Source organism: Microcaecilia unicolor, chromosome 4 (assembly GCF_901765095.1).
Source record: "Microcaecilia unicolor chromosome 4, aMicUni1.1, whole genome shotgun sequence".
NCBI lineage: Eukaryota > Metazoa > Chordata > Amphibia > Gymnophiona > Siphonopidae > Microcaecilia > Microcaecilia unicolor.
Window position 1 is genome coordinate 69,815,991 of NC_044034.1, and position 20,100 is coordinate 69,836,090.

Below are 20,100 nucleotides of genomic sequence, written 5' to 3' on the forward strand. Positions count from 1 at the left end.
TACTCCCCCAGTGGTCACTAACCCCCTCCCACCCTCAAAAAAGAACTTTAAAAATATTTTATGCCAGCCTCAAATGTCATACTCAGGTCCATCACAGCAGTATGCAGGTCCCTGGAGCAGTTTTAGTGGGTGCAGTGCACTTCAGGCAGGTGGACCCAGGCCCATCCACCCCCCAGCCTGTTATACTTGTGGTGGTAAATGTGAGCCCTCCAAAACCCACCAGAAACTCACTGTACCCACATCTAGGTGCCCCCTTCACCCATAAGGGCTATGGTACTGGTGTACAGTTGTGGGTAGTGGGTTTTGGGTGGCTCAGCACACAAGGTAAGGGAGCTATGTACCTGGGAGCTTTTTCTGAAGTCCACTGCTGTGCCCCCTAGGGTGCCCAGTTGGTGTCCTGGCATGTCAGGGGGACCAGTGCACTATGAATACTGGCTCCTCCCATGACCAAATGGCTTGCATTTGGTCATTTCTGAGATGGGCGCCTTTAATTTCCATTATCACCTCCTACCCACCCCCATCCTCCCAACCTGTCAGACTGTCATAGTAATGCTTGAATGTTTTCACTTATATACACTGTCAGCTAGCACATTTGCTTATTTCCGATCTGATGAAGAAGGGCAACCATCGAAAGCTAATCAAGAAATGTATTATGTCCAATAAAAAAGGTATCATCTTATTTTCTTTTCCATGTTTTATTTTGTTTGATTTCTATTGATAACCTTAAGAGTGGACTAACATGGCTACCACACTCCTCTACCATTATCACCGAAAATCAGGAACGACCAAGTCTAAGGACAACCATCTCTAGGGACAACCTAAATGTCAAGATTTGGGCGTCCCCGATCGTATTATCGAAATGAAAGATGGACGTCCATCTTCTTTCGAAAATAAGGGTTTCCCCGCCCCTTCGCCGGGACGTCCTGCGAGGACATCCTCAGGAAAACTTGGGCGCCCCTTTTGATTATGCCCCTCCTCGGCTCTATTCTATAATGGAATCTGGGCACCCAGATGCTATTAAAGAATACTATCTTAGTGCACAGATTTTGAGTGCCTTTTAGTACCCTTTAAAGAATTACCTCCTTAATGCAATTTTTGTTTTGCATATTACAGTCACTACACAGTATTACCAAAAAATTTGATAACGTAATTATGCATGTTTATTTTAGGGCTAAAGACCATAAACATGCAACTAATAAAAACTCAATTATTCCAGCTGAACATTATAGACAAGTACTGTAATTTTCTAAAATAGTTCCATATATATCTTCTCAATTGGATAAGGATAAACAATGTCTGATGATTCTGTATTTGCTTTCTGTAGAAAAGGTCAATATAGTATAGAAATATAGCCAATTACTTACATCCAAAGAGTCTTCATTCACCACAATGAGAGACATTGTTTGTGACACAAGTCTGCAAGAGTATCCTGTGACAAAAAATGAGATATCATCTAACTTAAAATACTGTTAAACATAGAAAAAAAATAACTGGGCTCAAATATTAACTAAAGACCACAGACATTTTTCCTCACTAAAAAAACAGCTTATCTGTAACAAGTATTTTCAGAACACAGCAGTTCAGGCGTCATATGACACCAAGCAGAATGAAATTCCACAGCTTTCTGGAAAAGATCAAATGTCATTTCTAGGCTTATGCGTGACTTTCTGTGCCAGTTCCCATTTAGCCATTTAGCAAAGATATATGTGAGAAATAACACCTCCCAGGATAGGGGAAGAGAAGTAGATAGCTTCTGTGACTTAGGGATCCTTTTACCATGCTGCGGGAAAAAGGGCCCTGCGCTAGCGGCGGGGGCTGTTTTTCCCGCACGCCAGGGCCATTTTTACTGTAGCGAGTAAAAAGCCCCCAGACACACATGGCCATGTGGTAAGAGAACTCTTACCGCGTGGCCATGTGACAGGGAGCCCTTACCACTACCCACTGAGATGGCGATATGGGCTCTTGCGCTAACCCTGCAATAGCTGAGCAGCGTGCAGCGATACCCAGTTACCACCGTGTTACAGTTGCGCAAGCCATTTATGGAGGTTTTCTTTTTTCCTCGGAAATGGCGCGCACTTGGGGTGGGATTACCACCAGAAGACGCGTTGAGCCAGAGGTAGTCCCGGAAGAGTGATTGGTAAGCCCACATTGGGCTCTGTAAAAGGGCCCCTTAATTACTATCTTCAGCTTGGAGAAGAGACAGCTGAGGGGAGATATGATAGAAGTGTATAAAATAATGAGTGGAATGGATGAGAGGGCATGAGTTGAAGCTACAGTGTGGTAAATTTAAAACGAATCGGAGAAAATTTTTCTTCACCCAACGTGTAATTAGACTCTGGAATTCGTTGCCGGAGAACGTGGTACGGGCGGTTAGCTTGACGGAGTTTAAAAAGGGGTTAGATAGATTCCTAAAGGACAAGTCCATAGACCGCTATTAAATGGACTTGGAAAAATTCCGCATTTTTAGGTATAACTTGTCTGGAATGTTTTTACGTTTGGGGAGCGTGCCAGGTGCCCTTGACCTGGATTGGCCACTGTCGGTGACAGGATGCTGGGCTAGATGGACCTTTGGTCTTTCCCAGTATGGCACTACTTATGTACTTATGTACTAAAATACCTGTATGTAAGTGTTCCCTCTAAGCTGAGAAGGAGTCCTCCACCTATAGTCCTGCCAGTGGTGGTGGTGGTGGTGGTGGGGTGGCGTTTCACTATCACATTTTCAATGGTGAGGGACAGACAAGCTCTGCAGGACTCCATGGAACCTGCCTGTCCCTAATGATTGAAAACACAATATTAAAGCACCATCCCCCATTGGCACCAAAGCAGATGGAGGAATCCCGCTCAGCTTAGAGGGAACAGTGCCTGTAACAGGTAAGCAATTTTGCTTTCTCTGAAGCAAGTCACATTCACCATAACATATAAAAGGGACTTGCCACCTAAGGGTGAACTTCAACCCAAAAAAGTAAACAAAATTAATAAAAATTTTCAACAGATGGAAATTTCACTTGGGGGGGGGGGGGGGGGGGTACCTATACATTTTGGGGCTCATAAAGCAAAGTTACTTACCTGTAGCAGGTATTCTCCGAGGACAGCAGGCTGATTGTTCTCACTGATGGGTGACGTCCGACGGCAGCCCCAGGATCGGAGATCTTCCTAGCAACAAAAAGTTTGCTAGCCCTCGCGCGCACATGCGCACACCGCGCATGCGTGACCGTCTTCCCGCCCATAACACGAGTGTGCTCCTCAGTCAAGTAGAAAGCAAAGACAAGGGAAGACACAACTCCAAAGGGGAGGTGGGCGGGTTGGTGAGAACAATCAGCCTGCTGTCCTCGGAGAATACCTGCTACAGGTAAGTAACTTCGCTTTCTCCGAGGACAAGCAGGCTGCTTGTTCTCACTGATGGGGTATCCCTAGCCCCCAGGCTCACTCAAAACAAAAATAATTGATCAATTGGGCCTCGCAACGGCAAGGACATAACTGAGATTGACCTAAACAGAAACAAGTAACTGAGAGTGCAGCCTGGAACAGAATAAAAATGGGCCTAGGGGGGTGGAGTTGGATTCTAAACCCCAAACAGATTCTGCAGCACCGACTGCCCGAACCGACTGTCGCGTCGGATATCCTGCTGGAGGCAGTAATGAGATGTGAATGTGTGAACAGATGACCACGTCGCAGCCTTGCAAATCTCTTCAATAGTGGCTGATTTCAAGTGGGCCACTGACGCTGCCATGGCTCGAACACTATGAGCCATGACATGACCCTCAAGAGTCAGCCCAGCTTGGGCGTAAGTGAAGGAAATGCAATCTGCTAGCCAATTTGAGATGGTGCGTTTCCTGACAGCCACTCCCCTTCTATTGGGGTCAAAAGAAACAAACATTTGGGTGGACTGTCTGAAGGGGCTTGTCCGCTCCACATAGAAGGCCAATGCTCGCTTGCAGTCCAATGTATGCAACTGACGTTCAGCTGGGCGGGTATGAGGATGGGGAAAGAATGTTGGCAAGACAATTGACTGGTTTAGATGAAACTCCGACACCACCTTCGGCAAGAACTTAGGGTTAGTGCGGAGGACTACTCTGTTATGATGAAATTTAGTATAAGGAGCATGAGCTACCAAGGCTTGAAGCTCACTGACTCTACGAGCTGAAGTGACTGCCACCAAGAAAATGACCTTCCAGGTCAAGTACTTCAGATTGGCAGGAATTCAGTGGCTCAAAAGGAGGTTTCATCATTTGGGTGAGAATGACATTGAGATCCCATGACACAGCAGGAGGCTTGATAGGGGGCTTTGACAAAAGCAAACCTCTCATGAAGCGAACAACTAAAGGCTGTCCCGAGATAGGCTTACCCTTTACATGATAATGAAAAGCACTAATTGCGCTAAGGTGAACCCTTACAGATTTGGTATTGAGATCAGACTTGGACAAGTGCAGAAGGTATTCAAGCAGGGTCTGTGTAGGACAAGAACGAGGATCTAGGGCCTTGCTGTCACACCAGACGGCAAACCCATTTGAAAGAAGAACACCTCTTTGTGGAATCTTTGCTGGAAGCAAACAAGACTCGGGAGACACCCTCGGAAAGATCCAAGGAGGCAAAGTCTACGCTCTCAACATCCAGGCTGTGAGAGCCAGAGACTGGAGGTTGGGATGCAGAAGTGCCTCCTCGTTCTGAGTGAGAGGGTTGGAAAACACTCCAATCTCCAGAAGAAGAGGGAACCAGATCTGACGCGGCCAGAAGGGAGCGATCAGAATCATGGTTCCACGATCCTGCTTGAGTTTCAGCAAAGTCTTCCCTACCAAGGGTATGGGAGGATAAGCATACAGGAGCCCCTTCCCCCAATAAAGGAGAAAGGCATCTGACGCTAGTCTGCTGTGGGCCTGAAGTCTGGAACAGAACTGAGGGACCTTGTGATTGATCTGAGTGGCAAAAAGATCTACCAAGGGGGTGCCCCACGCTTGGAAGATCTTGCCTACTACTCTCGAGTTGAGAGACCACTCGTGAGGTTGCATTATCCTGCTCAACCTATCGGCCAGATTGTTGTTTATGCCTGGCAGATACTTGGCTTGGAGAAATATGCTGTGTTGACGAGCCCAAAGGCACATCCTGACGGCTTCCTGACACAGGGGGCGAGATCCGGTGCCCCCCACTTGTTCATGTAATACATAGCAACCCGATTGTCTGTCTAAATTTGAATAATTTGATAAGACAGCCGATCTCTGAAAGCCTTTACCACATTCCAGACCGCTCGTAACTCCAGGAGATTGATCTGAAAACCTGCTTCCTGGAGGGACCAACATCCTTGTGTGTGGAGGCCATCGACATGAGCTCCTCAACCCAGGAGGGATGCATCCGTAGTCAGCACTTTTTGCGGCTGAGGAATTTGAAAGGGACATCCCAAGGTCAAATTGGAGCGAATTGTCCACCAATGTAGGGATTTGAGAAAAACTGTGGACAGTTGGATCACATCCTCTAGATCCCCCGTGGCTTGAAACCACTGGGAAGCTAGGGTCCATTGAGCTGATCTCATGTGAAGATGGGCCATGGGAGTCACATGAACTGTGGAGGCCATGTGGCCGAGCAATCTCAACATCTGCCGAGCTGTGATCTGCTGAGACGCTCGTACCCAGGAAACAAGGGTCAGGAGATTGTCTGTCCTCGCCTCGGGGAGGTAGGCATGAGCAGTCTGGGAGTCTAGCAGAGCTCCTATGAATTCTAGTCGTTGAACTGGAAGAAGGTGGGACTTTGGATAATTTATCACAAACCCTAGTAGCTCCAGGAGTCGAATAGTCATCCGCATGACTGTAGAGCTCCTGCCTCCGAGGTGTTCTTCACCAGCCAATCGTCGAGATAGGGGAACACATGCACTCCCAGTCTGCGTAGAGACACCGCCACAACTGCCAGGCATTTTGTGAACACTGGGTGCAGAGGCGAGACCAAAGGGTAGCACACAATACTGAAAATGCCGTGTTCCCAGACGGAATCGAAGATACTGCCTGTGAGCTGGTAGTATCGGGATGTGAGTATAAGCATCCTTTAAGTCCAGAGAGCATAACCAATCGTGTTTCTGAATCATGGGAAGAAGGGTGCCCACGGAAAGCATCCTGAACTTTTCTCGGACCAGATATTTGTTCAGGGCCCTTAGGTCTAGGATGGGACGCATCCCCCCTGTTTTCTTTTCCACAAGGAAGTACCTGGAATAGAATCCCAGCCTTTCCTGCCCCAGTGGCATGGGCTCGACCGCATTGGCGCTGACAAGGGCGGAGAGTTCCTCTGCAAGTACCTTCTTGTGCTGGAAACTGAAGGACTGAGCTCCCGGTGGGCAAATTGGAGGTTTGGAGATCAAACAGAGGGAGTTATCCTAGCCAGACTATTTGGAGAACCCACCGGTTGGAGGTTACAAGAGGCCACCTTTGGTGAAAGAACTTTAACCTCCCTCCTACCGGCAGATCGTCCTGCACGGACACTTTTATATCGTCTATGCTCGCCTGGAGCCAGTCAAAAGCCCGTCCCTTGCTGTTGCAGGGGAGCTGCAGGGGCCTGTTGAGGCGCATGCTGTTGATGTGAACGAGCGCGCTGGGGCTTTGCCTGAGCAGGCTGGCGGGCAGGTGGATTGTACCTATGCTTATTATAAGCGTAGGCAGCATTCCTCCTCCCCCCATAAAAACCTCTACCTGATGAGGTAGATGCTGAAGGCGTCCGGTGGGAGAGTTTGTTGAAGGTGGTGTCCCACTGGTGGAGCTGCTCTACCAGCTGTTCGACCTTCTCGCCAAAAATATTATCCCCCCAGCAAGGAGCATCCGCAATCCGCTGCTGGACTCTATTCTCCAGGTCAGTGGCATGCAGCCATGAGAGTCTGCGCATCACTATACCTTGAGCAGCGGCCCTGGACACAACATCAAAAGTGTCGTAAGCACCCCTGGACAGGAATTTGCAACACGCCTTCAGCTGCCTGACCACCTCCTGAAAAGGCTTGGCCTGCTCTGACGGGAGCTTATCGACCAAGTCCGTCAGCTGCCGCACATTGTTCCGCAAGTGGATGCTCATGTAGAGCTGGTACGACTGGATCTTGGACACGAGCATAGCAGAATGGTAGGCCTTCCTTCCAAAGAGTCCAGAGTCCTAGACTCCCGCCCCGGGGGCGCCAAGGCATAATCCCTAGTACTCTTGGCTCTCTTGAGAGCCGAATCCATAACTCCAGAGTCATGAGGCAACTGGGTCTTCATCAACTCTGGGTCCCCATGGATCCGATACTGGGACTCAATCTTTTTGGGAATAGAGGGATTACTTTATGGTTTCGTCCAGTTCGCCAGCAATGTCTGTTTCAGGACATTATGCAGGGGAACAGTGGAAGACTCTTTAGGTGGCGAAGGATAGTCCAGGACCTCAAACATCTCAGCCCTGGGCTCATCCTCAGTAACCACTGGGAAGGGAATGGCCGTAGACATTTCCCAGACAAATGAAGAGAAAGACAGACTCTCAGGGGGAGAAAGCTTTCTCTCTGGCGAAGGAGTAGGATCAGAGGGAAGACCACAAGACTCCTCATCAGAGAAATATCTGGGGTCTTCCTCTGCCTCCCTCGAGGCCTCACCTTCAGTATCGGACACAAGTTCTCTGACTTCAGTCCGAAGCCGAGCCCGTCTTGACGCCGAGGAACTAAGTCCTCTATGGCGATGCCGAGAAGGAGACTCCCTCGACGCCGGCAACAAAGCTCCCTCCAGCGACGTTGACTTTGCTGAAACTTAGGTGGCAACGGAGGCCGATGCCGCAAGTGGTACCGGCGTCGTAGTCCTCACCACGGGCGGGGAGCCAACTGCTGCATCTCTCAACGGCACCGATGGCGCAAGCACCGACGGTACCGGAACAGATGGTCGCAGCAGCCCTTCCAGAATCCCTGGAAGAATGGCTCGGAGGCGCTCGTCTAGAGTGTCTGTCGAGCAAGGCAGTGGGGCCGTTACAGGCGACAAACTCAGAATCTGCCTGGGGCAAGGAGGCAGTTCCAGGCTGTCCGAGAAGAGCGCATCGACACCTCCTTTATGGAGGGTGAGCGGTCCTCCCGGGCTCGACGCTTCACGGGTGCCAAATCCTTCGGCGCCCCGGAGCTCTCGGTATCGTGATGGGAAGGTGACCGATGACGGTGCTTCTTCGCCTTCGCTCGAAGCACGTCACCGGTACCTCCCGGTACCGACGAGGAGGACGTGGAATTCACACGTCTCCTCGGGGCCAGGTCCGAAAGAGGTCGATCCCGGGGGGCCTGTACCGCAGGAGCCCTCAAGGCAGGTGGAGACCCACCTGATGGCTCACTTCTACCAGCGTGGAAGGGTCTATGGACAGCCATCACCTGCGCTCCTGACGTCAATGCAGTCTCCGATACCGACATGGATACCGATGATGACCTCGGTACTGCTGGCGCTGTCGAAGTACTGGACAGGGCTCCGAACAAAAGGTTCCACTGAGCCAATCTCGCTGCCTGGGTCCTCTTCTTCAGCTGAAGACTCAAAGTGCAGGCGTTGGGGCGATGACCAGCCCCCAGACACTGAAGACACGAAACGTGCCTATCAGTGAGTGAGATCGTCTGGCTGCACTGCGTGTAGTTCTTGAAGCCGCTGGTAGGCTTCGAGAACATGGGCGGAAAAATCGCGCTGGCGAAATCAAAATTCGCGATGATGCCGATAAAAGGCACCAAAACTGGGGAAAAACCCGTACGGGCGGCCAAAATGGCCGCAGACGACGACGAAAGGAAACTTACGTGGAACAAAACTAAGGAAAATACAGAAAAGTAAAACTTTTTTTTTGTAAACAAAAAGACGAGCGAACTCGCTCAAAAAAACACTCCAAAGAACGGCGAAAAACCCTGTGAGGGCTCTCCTGAGGCGCAGAACAACCGAAAACAGCTGTCCTGAGCTGTGGAAAAAAAGAGACTCAGGAGCACGCTCACGTTATGGGCGGGAAGACGGTCGCGCATGCGCGGTACGCGCATGTGCACGCGAGGGCTAGCAAACTTTGTTGCTAGGAAGATCTCCGATCCTGGGGCTGCCGTTGGACGTCACCCATCAGTGAGAACAAGCAGCCTGCTTGTCCTCGGAGAATCAGTGGGACATCTGGGTTGGAGCGGGTCCTACCTGGAAAAATCCTGCTGATCAGGTTATACCCAGATTTTCAGCAGCACTTACCTGAATAGTGCTAGACCACCCCAATTCTACCAGGTAGTGCTGGGGTGGTCCAGGACCCAGGGTTGAGTCTGGTAAGAGCTCGGAGTTACTCAGCTAGCGGCAATATTCAGTCCACTGGCTAGGTAATTGTCTGGATTAAGTTAGAACGGCAAGAAAGCTATCCTAGCTTTATCCAGGTAGGTTATCCAGGTATAGGTCTGAATATTGTCAGTACCTGGATAAGTGCCAGTTAGCCGCTGCATGACTATTCAATTCCAGCACCTGGGTACACCTACATTGGAATATCCAGGCATGAAAAGCCCACAGTGGCCATCATTTTAAAAAACACTCTGACTGCCATGGGCTGAAAATTGCCCCTAGGTCTTTTACTTTAATCAGGAAAGACAACCAAAAACTATTCATAGGCTGGAGGAGGGAAAATCTACGCCCCAATAAGTCCAGGGAGAGCAGGGAGCACAAAAGTACTGTTCTGGCAGGAGACTGTGTCTGTACAATAATGTGGTGAAAGTGTGTGGACTAAAGTCAATGTTGTAATCTAAAGAACATCTAGGAGGATCAACCTTAGAATGGCAACTGGCGCCACCATAGCACAACCCTGCGCTACAATAAAAGAAGATGCACTCTGCTACCCAACTGGAAATAACATACTTTCAGCCTTATTTTCGAAAGTGATGGGCGCCCATATTTCGACCCAAATCGGGAGATGGGCGCCCATCTCGCAAAGGCGCCCAAATCGGTATAATCGAAAGCCGATTTTGGGCGTCTTCAACTGCAATCTGTCGCGGAAGCGGGCAAGGTTGACGGGGGCATGTCGGAGGCGTGGTGAAGGTGGGACTGGGGCATGCTTATCGGCCGATGAGAGATGGGTGCCTTCGGCCGATAATCGAAAAAAGAAAGGTGTTTTTAGTGCGAATTTGGGTCACTTTTTTTGACCCTTTTTTTTCATGAACAACTCCCAAAAAAGTGCCCTAAATGACCAGATGACCACTGGAGGGAATCAGGGATGACCACCCCTGACTCCCCCAGTGGTCACTAACCCCCTCCCACCATTAAAAAGAAACACTTTAACAACTTTTTTTGCCAGCCTGTATGCCAGCCTCAAATGCCATACCCAGCTCCATGACAGCAGTATGCAGGTCCCTGGAGCAGTTGTTAGTGGGTGCAGTGGACTTCAGGCAGGTGGACCCAGGCCCACCCCCCCTACCTGTTACACTTGTGGTGGTAAATGGGAGCCCTCCAAACCGCCCCCAAAACCCACTGTACCCACATGTAGGTGCCCCCCTTTAGCCATAAGGTCTATGGTAATGGTGTAGAGTTGTGGGCAGTGGGTTTTGGGGGGGATTTGAGGGGCTCAGCACCCAAGGGATGGGAGCTATGGACTTGGGAGGTATTTATTTATATTTTTAACTGTTACAAGTGCCCCCTTGGGTGCCCGGTTGGTGTCCTGGCATGTGAGGGGGACCAGTGCACTACGAATCCTGGCCCTTCCCACGACCCAATGCCTTGGATTTGTTCGTTTTTGAGCTGGGCGCCTTCGGTTTCCATTATCGCTGAAAAACGAAACCACCCAGCTCAAATCCGCACAAATCCGATGCATTTGCCGGGCACAAACTGTATTATCGAAAAAAAAGATGGACGCCCATTTTTTCGAAAATACGGTCTGTCCCGCCCCTTCACGTACCCGTTCTCGGACATAGACGCCCATGGAGATGGGCGTTCGCGTTCGATTATGCCCCTCCACGCCATCAGATTGACAGATCTAGTGAGGTTCAAAGAAAGAAAATGCTGGGTGAAGTTTCTATAGGGTTGAATCCTCTCCAGAAAGAAAGCAACAGCTCTATTACAATCCAAAGGATGGAGAGTTGCATCACTCTTAGGGGCATGTAGCCTAAGGAAACATACTGGTAGAATGACTGATTGATTAAAGTGGAAGTCCAACATTACGCAAGGAATGAATCTGAGATGTATAAGGAGCATTGCCTTATTGTAATTAACTCAAGTATAATTTGTGTAACTCACTAAGACTGGTTTACTAAGCTGCGGTAAGCACTAGCACATGCTTACCACAGCTTAAAAGGGCTTACCACATGATACACATTCGCAACAAATGTGCGTGTGCAGACCATACACTAAAAAAATGTTTTACATTTTTTTGGGAGGGGGCGTGTCTGGGAGCAGACAGTGGGCATTTCTGAGCTAATTTGCTGCATGCTAACTCATTAGCAAGGGATTAGCACACATTCTTACCACTTACAAAATAGGTGGCAGTAAGGGCTCACACACTAATATTTGGTAATGGCTGTGCATTAATGGAAACATTAGTGCATGGCCTTAATTCTGAAAATGGAAAATTGGCCATTTTCCGGCAGTGGTAAAAATTAGCATGCAGGTAAGACCCGTGTAAGGGCACGCTAAGGCCACTTTCTTCTGTAGCTTTGTAAAAGGATCTCTCTGTTCTAAACATTAATGAGATGTGAATGTGTGAACTGATGATCAAGTTTCAGCCTTACAAATCTCCTCCATGGAGGGTGATCTCAGGTGGGCTACCAATGCTGCCATGGTTCTAACATTATAAGCCCAGTCTGGGCATAATTAAAGAGGATGCAGTCTGCTAGCCAATTCTGCATTTACCGATGGAGCCCCCATCCAGCTGGAGTCAAAAGAAACAAAAAGCTGGGTGGACTGTCTATGGGTTTTAGTCTGCTCCAGATAGAAGGCCAAGGCTCTCTTTTAGTTCAAAGCAGTACACTATCACCAGGAAGAGCATGAGGTTTTGGAAAAAACGTTGGCAGAACAATTGACTTGTTAAGGTGGAAAACATCATCTTAGAAAGAAACTTATGATGCATGTGAAGAACTACTTTCATAATGAAATTATATGTAAGATGGATCAGCTCCTAGAGTCTAGAGCTCACAGACCCTGCGTGCTGAAGTGATCAACACCAAAAACACAACTTTTCAGGTCAAGTACTTCAGATGGAAAGTATCAAGTGGCTTAAAGGGCGCTTACAACAGCTGGGTGAGGACAACACTGAGATCCCATAACACTGTGATGGGCGTGACCTGGGGTTATAGTAATAGCAAACCCCTCATAAAGCAAAGAACTAAAGGCTGAACAGAGATGGGTTTACCCTCTACACGGTGATGATAAGCACCAATTGCACTAAGGTGAACCCTTACAGAGTTGATTTAAAGTGAGACTCAAAAATGTGCAGATGATATTCAAGCCGTGTTTGTGTAGGGCAGGAAAAAGGGATCTAGGGCCTTGCCCTCACATCAGACTGCAAACCTCCTACACTTAAAATGATATGACTTCTTAGTGGAATCTTTCCTGAAAGCAAGCAGGACATGTGAGACACCTTTATGCAGTTGAATAGAGTCAACTTCTAGCCTCTCAATATCCCTGAGGGCTAGGGACTGAAGGATGGGAGGCAGAGGGGACCCCTTATTCTCAGTAATGAGAGTTGGAAAGCAGTCCACGGGTCTATGGAGGTTAACTCCAAAAGTACAGAAAACCAAATCTGTCTCGGTTAATAAGGTGTGATGAGGATCATGGTTCCCCGGTCCTGCTTGAGTTTCAGCAGAGTTTCCTCTATGATAGGTATAGGAAAAAACTAGGGCTACATTTTGATTAAAATTTTTAATCACAATTAAAGCCAGAAGTCCATTGGGGAGTGCATGGATTTCCTCTTCATCCCTCTGTAGGGGTATTTACCTGAGATCTCACCTTTGCTGGTCATGGCCTATACAAGCCTAAACCATTCTTATAACAATATGGATTCTGCAACCTGTGACCAGAGCCGTGCCAAGGGTCTGTGGCGCCCCCCTGCAGATGATCAGTTGGTACCCCCTCCCCCCCCGCAGATGAACAGTTGCGCCCCCTCCCCCGTGAAGGTGATCGCTGCCCTCCCACTCCCAGGGCCATGTCCCAACTGTCCACCCTCTTCTCCCCCCCCCCCCCAAGATCCCTTTTAAATTTACCTCTGGCAGCGAACGAAGGCGCAGCATCAGTGAAGGAGGTGGCGCTCCCGACGTCTCTAGTCTTCCCTTCGCTCAATGTCCCGCCTTCTTCTGACGTCATTTCCTTGACGTCAGAAGAAGGCGGAACACTGAGCGAAGGGAAGACTAGTAGAGAGGTCGGGAGCGCCGCCTCCTTCACTGACGCTGCGCCTTTGTTCGCTGCCGGAGGTAAATTTAAAAGGGATCTTGTTGGGGGGGGGGGGGAGAAGAGGGTGGGCAGTTGGGACATGGGAGAGGGCGAGGTAAGCATGGCGCGGCGGGGCGCCCCCCTGCCGTGCTTACCTCGCTTACCGTGTTGGCACGGCCCTGCCTGTGACCTGAATACATCTGTAACTAGCAGAATCCAGCTTTCTTGCAAAGGAAAAGTACTGCTGAGCATTGCAAGATTACTTCCAAGGACATATTGTGTGTTACAAACTAGCCCCGTTATCTTCTGGGCACATTGGAGTTTGCATGTCTTCTACAACAAAGGGTCTCTTCTTGACCATGAAGCTGGCTGGGCATTATGTCATCATATGTGATTGGTCCACAAGTATCATCTGACCGCTTGGATACCAGAGGTGGGGACTGAAGAAAGTTTAGTTAGAGAGATGATCAGAGGAATAACAGCTGGGCGAGACCACCAGAGAAAGTTGGGAGGAGGAAGTTGGAAGAAGCCCAGAAGAGAGACACACCGGAAGATTTGCAGGTGAACAGAAAGCTCTAAAGAGAGCAAGAGACTGTTTTCCTAATACCGGTGAACTGCATGCCTTACAACAAACTCAAGGTTAGCTCAGCCACCATAAGGCCCTAAGGAAGACTATGTAATCTACCTTCAGAGAATCAATTCTTAGACCTATTCCTGGACTGACTCGCTGAGGCTTCTGCTTGAGTCAGAGGAACTCCGCTTCTCTACCATTGGGAGTCTGGGTCAGACGGCAAGGTGAGATATCCGGATATATTACCTATAGTTGGGGAATTAGTTCTTAGTTTATCTGAGACAGATAGGTTTATGGCAGGACTTTTGGTCTGTGTAGTCAGCTGATCACTGTGTTTTGCATAAGACGTGTGATAAGTTCTTATAACAATCATTAAGAATTCATGATTGTACTGGGTTGTGTAATCACTTCTTTAGTTAGTGCATTAAGATAATCAGATGGTAATCTATTCTGGTGATAATCTATTTTTATAGCAAGTTATTTTTGTATTTTGCTTGGCACTGTGCAGAACTATTTATATATATTTTCTTTACATAATAAACCATAATATATTTCATCTGTGGCATGGCATTGTTCATTTCCTCACACAGCTAGCATGTCATACAGGCTATAGAGGTACCCCTCCCTAGACACGAGTTCATTTCATTGCTATCTGGTAATGTTATTTAATATATAAGTACCTCAGCTGCATGCCCTACACCTCCCCCCCCCACCCCCACCCATCATACCTTTGCTGATGGGGATGCCGAAGCTCTGCCAGTCAAGGAAATCCACAGCCAAAGTAGCCCCCTTCCTCCATGTGATGTCTAAGGAGTGAGGAAATCAGCGGGGTGCCTCCAGCCACCGATGCCGGCATACCCCGAGTATGCATAGTTCATACACGAACTGAGCATGCTTGGGAAGTGCAAGCATTGGTGGCTGCAGGCACCCCACTGACTTCCTTGCTCCAGAGGCGGTACGAGGAGGAAGGGGGTGACAAAGGCAGCAGATTTCTTTGGCTGGTGGGGCTTCAGCTATCCCACCAGCCATTGAACAGGTACTGCAGCTTCGGAGGGGGCCTGAGCCCATTTTCTCTTTCTCTCATATATGCCCCCCGTGCCTTCACCTATTCTCTCCCTCTCTCAAATGTGCCTCCCTGTGCCTTCACCCATTCTATCGTCTCTCTCTCAAATGTGCCTCCCTGTGCCTTCACCTGTTCTCTCTCGTCTCTCTCTCTCTCTGTTTCAAATGTGCTGTGCCATGCCTCCCCTCCCCTCTCCTCCTGCAGTTACTCTTTCCCTCCCCTCCCCTAACTGCCGGCGGCTCACTCTCCCTTCCTCTTCCCTTCACGATTTACCTTTTTTTTTCCAGTAAATCTTCACCCTACGGTGGCAGTGGTATTGAAATGCTGCCTCGGCCTGCATCCTACTACTACTACTACTACTATAAATCATTTCTATAGCACTACCAGTCATACGCAGCGCTTCACAAATGAATATGAAGAAAAGACAGTCCCTGCTCAAAAGAGCTTACAATCTAAATCAGGACAGACAGATAGGACCAATAAGGATAAGGGTAAGACAGACAGAAGGAGACATAGGGAAAGGGACTATTGAAGAGAGGAGGACAAGATAAAGGTTACGAGTAAGTGACAAGTTAGGAGTCAAAAGCAGCATCAAACAGGTAGGCCTTAAGACGGGATTTGAAGGCGGCCAGGGATGGAGCTGGTCGTAACGGCTCAGGAAGCCCATTCCAGGCATAAGTTGCAGCGAGACAAAAGGAACGGAGTCTGGAGTTAGCGATGGATGAGAAGGGTACAATTAGGAGAGATTTGCCTAGTGAACGGAGCTCCTGGGAGGGAGTGTAGGGAGAGATGAGGGTGGAGAGGTAGTGAGGGGCTGCAGAGTGAATGCACTTATAAGTCAATAAGAGGAGCTTGAATTTTATACGGAAACGGATAGGGAGCCAGTGAAGTGACTTCAGGAGAGGGCTGATATGTGCATAATAACTTTGGCGAAATATTAGTCGTGCAGCAGAATTTTGAACAGATTGAAGAGGAGAGAGGTGGCTCAGTGGAAGACCTGTGAGAAGCAAGTTGCAGTAATCTAAGCGAGAGGTGATGAGAGTGTGGATGAAGGTTCTGGTAGCGTGTTCAGAAAGGAAAGGGCAAATTTTGGCGATATTATAAAGGAAGAAACGACAAGTTTTAGCAATCTGTTGAATATGTGCACAGAAGGAGAGGGAGGAGTCAAAGATGACCCCAAGGTTACGGGCGGATGAGACAGGAAGAATGAGCATGTTGTCGACAGAAACAGAGAATGGGGGAAGGGGAGAGGTTGGTTTAGGTGGGAAGATAAGGAGCTCAGTTTTGGACATATTGAGCTTCAGGTGGTGGTGAGACATCCAGGTAGCAATGTCAGAGAGGCAGGCAGATACCTTGGACTGGATTTCTGCCGAGATTTCTGGTGTGGAGAGGTAGATCTGGGAGTCATCAGCCTAAAGGTGATAATGAAAACCGTGGGAAGAGATCAGAGCACCAAGGGAGGAAGTATAGATTGAGAAAAGGAGAGGTCCAAGGACGGATCCTTGAGGTACACCCACTGACAGCGGGATAGAGGAAGAGGAGGATCCACCAGATTATACACTGAAAGAATGCTGTGAGAGATAGGAAGAAAACCATGAGAGAGCAGAATTCTGAAATCCAAGTGAGGACAGCGTGTCAAGGAGTAGGCTGTGATCAACAGTGTCAAAAGCAGCAGAAAGATCGAGAAGGAGGAGGATAGAATAGAGTCCTTTGGATTTAGCCAGGAATAGATCATTGGAGACTTTAGCAAATGCTGTTTCAGTTGAAAGAAGGGGACAAAAGCCAGATTGGAGTGGATCAAGAATAGGTTGAGAAGGCCTTTTCTTCTGACCCGTCCTGCTCCCTTCTGAACCAGGATGCTGCATCAGAAGGGGGAGTGACAGATCAGAGGGAAAGACCCAATCCAGGCCTGGGCAGCATTTCAATACAGCTGCAGGGCGAAGATTTACTGAAAAAAAAAAAGGTAAACTGGGGAAGGGAGGCGATAGAGAGCTGCCGGTGGTCCGTGAGGATTGAGATACCGGACCGATTGTGCGTGCATGCAAGCAGGTGGGGAGGGCAGTTAATTATTAGTAAAAAGATATATAAAGACATTAAAAAGAGTATGATATAGAGAAAATGATTTAATAAAGTAGTGAGGAAGGTGAATGGAGGATTTTGGCCAGATTATATGAATGTCTATTGAGACTATAACCATCTGTTATACATAAGAGTCCACAGACAGATTATGAGGTTTTTTCCTCCCTTTTTCGAATTTTTAAAATATTGAAAAAAATATATTTTAGAACACATCATTCATTCATATTTTTTTATGGTAATGTATAGCTAAATATGTTGTATTGAATGAATGCCCCTTTTTTGTGATTTTGTTCTTTATAGAATAGCCTCAACATAGGTGTCTACTTTTAGGTTCATTTTCGAAAGAGAAGGACGTCCATCTTTTAACATAAATCGGAAGATGGACGTCCTTCTCCTAGAGACGTCCAAATCAGTATAATAGAAACCCGATTTTGGAAGTCTCAAACTGCAGTTCGTCGCAAGGACGTCCAAATTTCAAGGGGGCATGTCAGAGGCGTAGCAAAGACGGGACTTGGACGTGCCTAACACTTGGACGTCTTTGACCCATAATCGAAAAAAACAAGGACGTCCCTGACGAACACTTGGATGTTTTCACCTGGACATGTTTTTGTTATGAATAAGGCACAAAAAAGTGCCGGAAATGACCAGATGACCACCGGAGGGAATCGGGGGATGATCTCCCGTTACTCCTCGAGTGGTCACTAACCCCCTCCCACCCTCAAAAAACATCTTTAAAAACATTTCGTGCCAGCCTCTATCCAGCTCATAATCGAAAGTGATCGCCAGCCATTTCCCGACACAAATCGGGAGATGGCCGGCGATCTCGGAAAAGCGGCGAAATCGGTATAATTGAAAGCTGCTTTTTTTGACAGCATCGCCGCTTTCCCGTCGACTCACCGGTGAACGTTCAAAGGGGCGTGTCGGCGGCGAAGTGAAGGCGGGACATGGGCAGGTATGGGCGTGGCTACCAGATAGCTGGCTTTCGCCGATAATGGAAATAAAAAACGGCGTTAAGCAGTATTTCGAGGGTCCTTTTATTTTCACGTCCAAGCCTCAAAAAGGTGCCCCAACTCACCATATGACCACTGCAGGGAATGGGGGATGACCTCCCCATACTCCCCCAGTGGTCACCTACCCCCGCCCATACTAAAAAAATAAAAATAAAAACCTTTTTGCCAGCCTGTATGCCAGCCTCAAATGCCGAACCCACCTCCAGGACAGCAGAATGTGTTCTATCCTCTGACAGCCTTTCCCTGGTTGTGATTTGGCTCTCGGGTGAGTGTGACACCTTTTCTGTTAGGTGCACTGCAGAGTCACATCAGCAATGCACTGTGGTGGGTGTAGGGTAGTGGGCTCTACTCCCATGGTGCTTTTTCCCCTGCTAACTGGGTCAGAATGTGCCCTGTTGTGTTTCCGGTAGTCAATGAGGTAGTGGCCATTTTTGTAAGGCAGTTTTAGATCCCTTTCATATGTTACCAACTTGAATGTGGCTGAAAGAGGGCACTGTACACCATTCTACCAGCTCTGACCTACTGCTAATCTCAGTACCGGGGAGACTCTTTGCCAGTGGGGCACAACCTCTGATCTACAGTTAACTGTGAGTAAATGTGCTTATTCAAATAAAGGACTTTTTCAAAGAGATTAGTCTTCAGGTCTCAACTGGTGTGCCAAGGTTATACAGCAGCAACAAGTCCTAGAGGCCTGCATGTATGCAGGTCCCTGGAGCACTTTTAGTGGGTACCGCAGTGCACTTAAGGCAGGTGGACCCAGGCCCATCCCCCCCTACCTGTAACACTTGTGCTGGTAATGGGAGCCCTCCAAAACCCACTGTACCTACATTTAGTTGCCTCCTTCACCCCTAAGAGCTACGGTAGTGTTGTACATTTGTGGGTAGTAGGTTTTGGGGGGGGGGGTTGGGGGGCTCAGCACCCAAAGTAAGGGAGCTATGCATGTGGGAGCTGTTTCTGAAGTCCACCGCACTGACCCCTAGGGTGGTCAGTTGGTGTCCTGGCATGTGAGGGGGACCAGTGCACTACAAATGCTGGCTCCTCCCACGACCAAATGCCTTGGATGTCGCCGGGTTGGAGATGGCCGGCATTTTTTTCCATTATCGCTGAAAAACAAAACCAGCCATCTCAAACCCAGCAAAATCCAAGACATTTAGCCGGGCTAAACTGTATTATCGAACAAAAAGATGGCCGGCCATTTTTTTAGATAATACGGTTCCGGCCAGTTGTAGCGCCGCCGCCAACATAGATCGCCGGCGATCTATTTGGCCGGCGACGTTCGATTATACCCCTCCACGCTAGCCTCAGATGTCATACTCAGGTCCATGACAGCGCATGCAGGTCTCAGGAGCAGTTTTAGAGGGTACTGTAGTGCACTTCAGACAGGCGGACCCAGACCCATACCCCACCTACCTGTTACATTTGTGGAGGAAACAGCGAGCCCTGCAAAACCCACCACAAACCCACTGTACCCACATCTAGGTTCCCCCCTTCACTCATAAGGGCTATGGTAGTGGTGTATAGTTGTGGGTAGTGGGTTTTATGGGGGGGTTGGGGGGCTCAGCACACAAGGTAAGGGAGATATGTTCCTGGGAGCATTTTATGAAGTCCACTTCAGTGCCCCCTAGGGTGCCCGGTTGGTGTCCTGGCATGTGAGGGGGACCAGTGCACTACAAATGCTGGCTCCTCCCACGTCCAAATAGCTTGCATTTGGACGTTTTTGGCATGGACATCTTTGGTTTCGAAAATCGCCGAAAGTCAGAAACGTCCATGTATAGGGACGTCCAAATCTAGGGCCGTCAAAATTTAAGGATTTGGATGTCTCTGTTGGTATTTTCGCAACGAAAGATGGACGTCCAACTTTTTTTGAAAATATGGGTTTCCCTGCCCCTGGATTTCACCATTTTGCAAGGACGTCCAAATCACAACTTGGGACGTTTCTTTCGAAAATGCCCCTCTTTGTCTCTCATCTTAGGCAACCTATTATAAAATTACCCTCTAAAAACACACATTCAAAATACTCACAAGCAATTGTAGCACTTCTGCAGAGAAATTTTTTATTATGTA

The 20,100-nt window shown here is 48.5% G+C and overlaps 1 protein-coding gene across 1 annotated transcript in view; it reads right to left on the reverse strand.

The window, feature by feature from the left end:
• Nucleotides 1-20,100, reverse strand: part of ATP8A2 (ATPase phospholipid transporting 8A2) — a 1,572,980-nt gene that overhangs the window by 905,979 nt on the left and 646,901 nt on the right. The window contains exon 23 of the mRNA XM_030202396.1: nucleotides 1,365-1,429. Coding sequence (XP_030058256.1) covers nucleotides 1,365-1,429 — 65 coding nt within the window. The remainder of the gene's footprint in view (nucleotides 1-1,364; nucleotides 1,430-20,100) is intronic.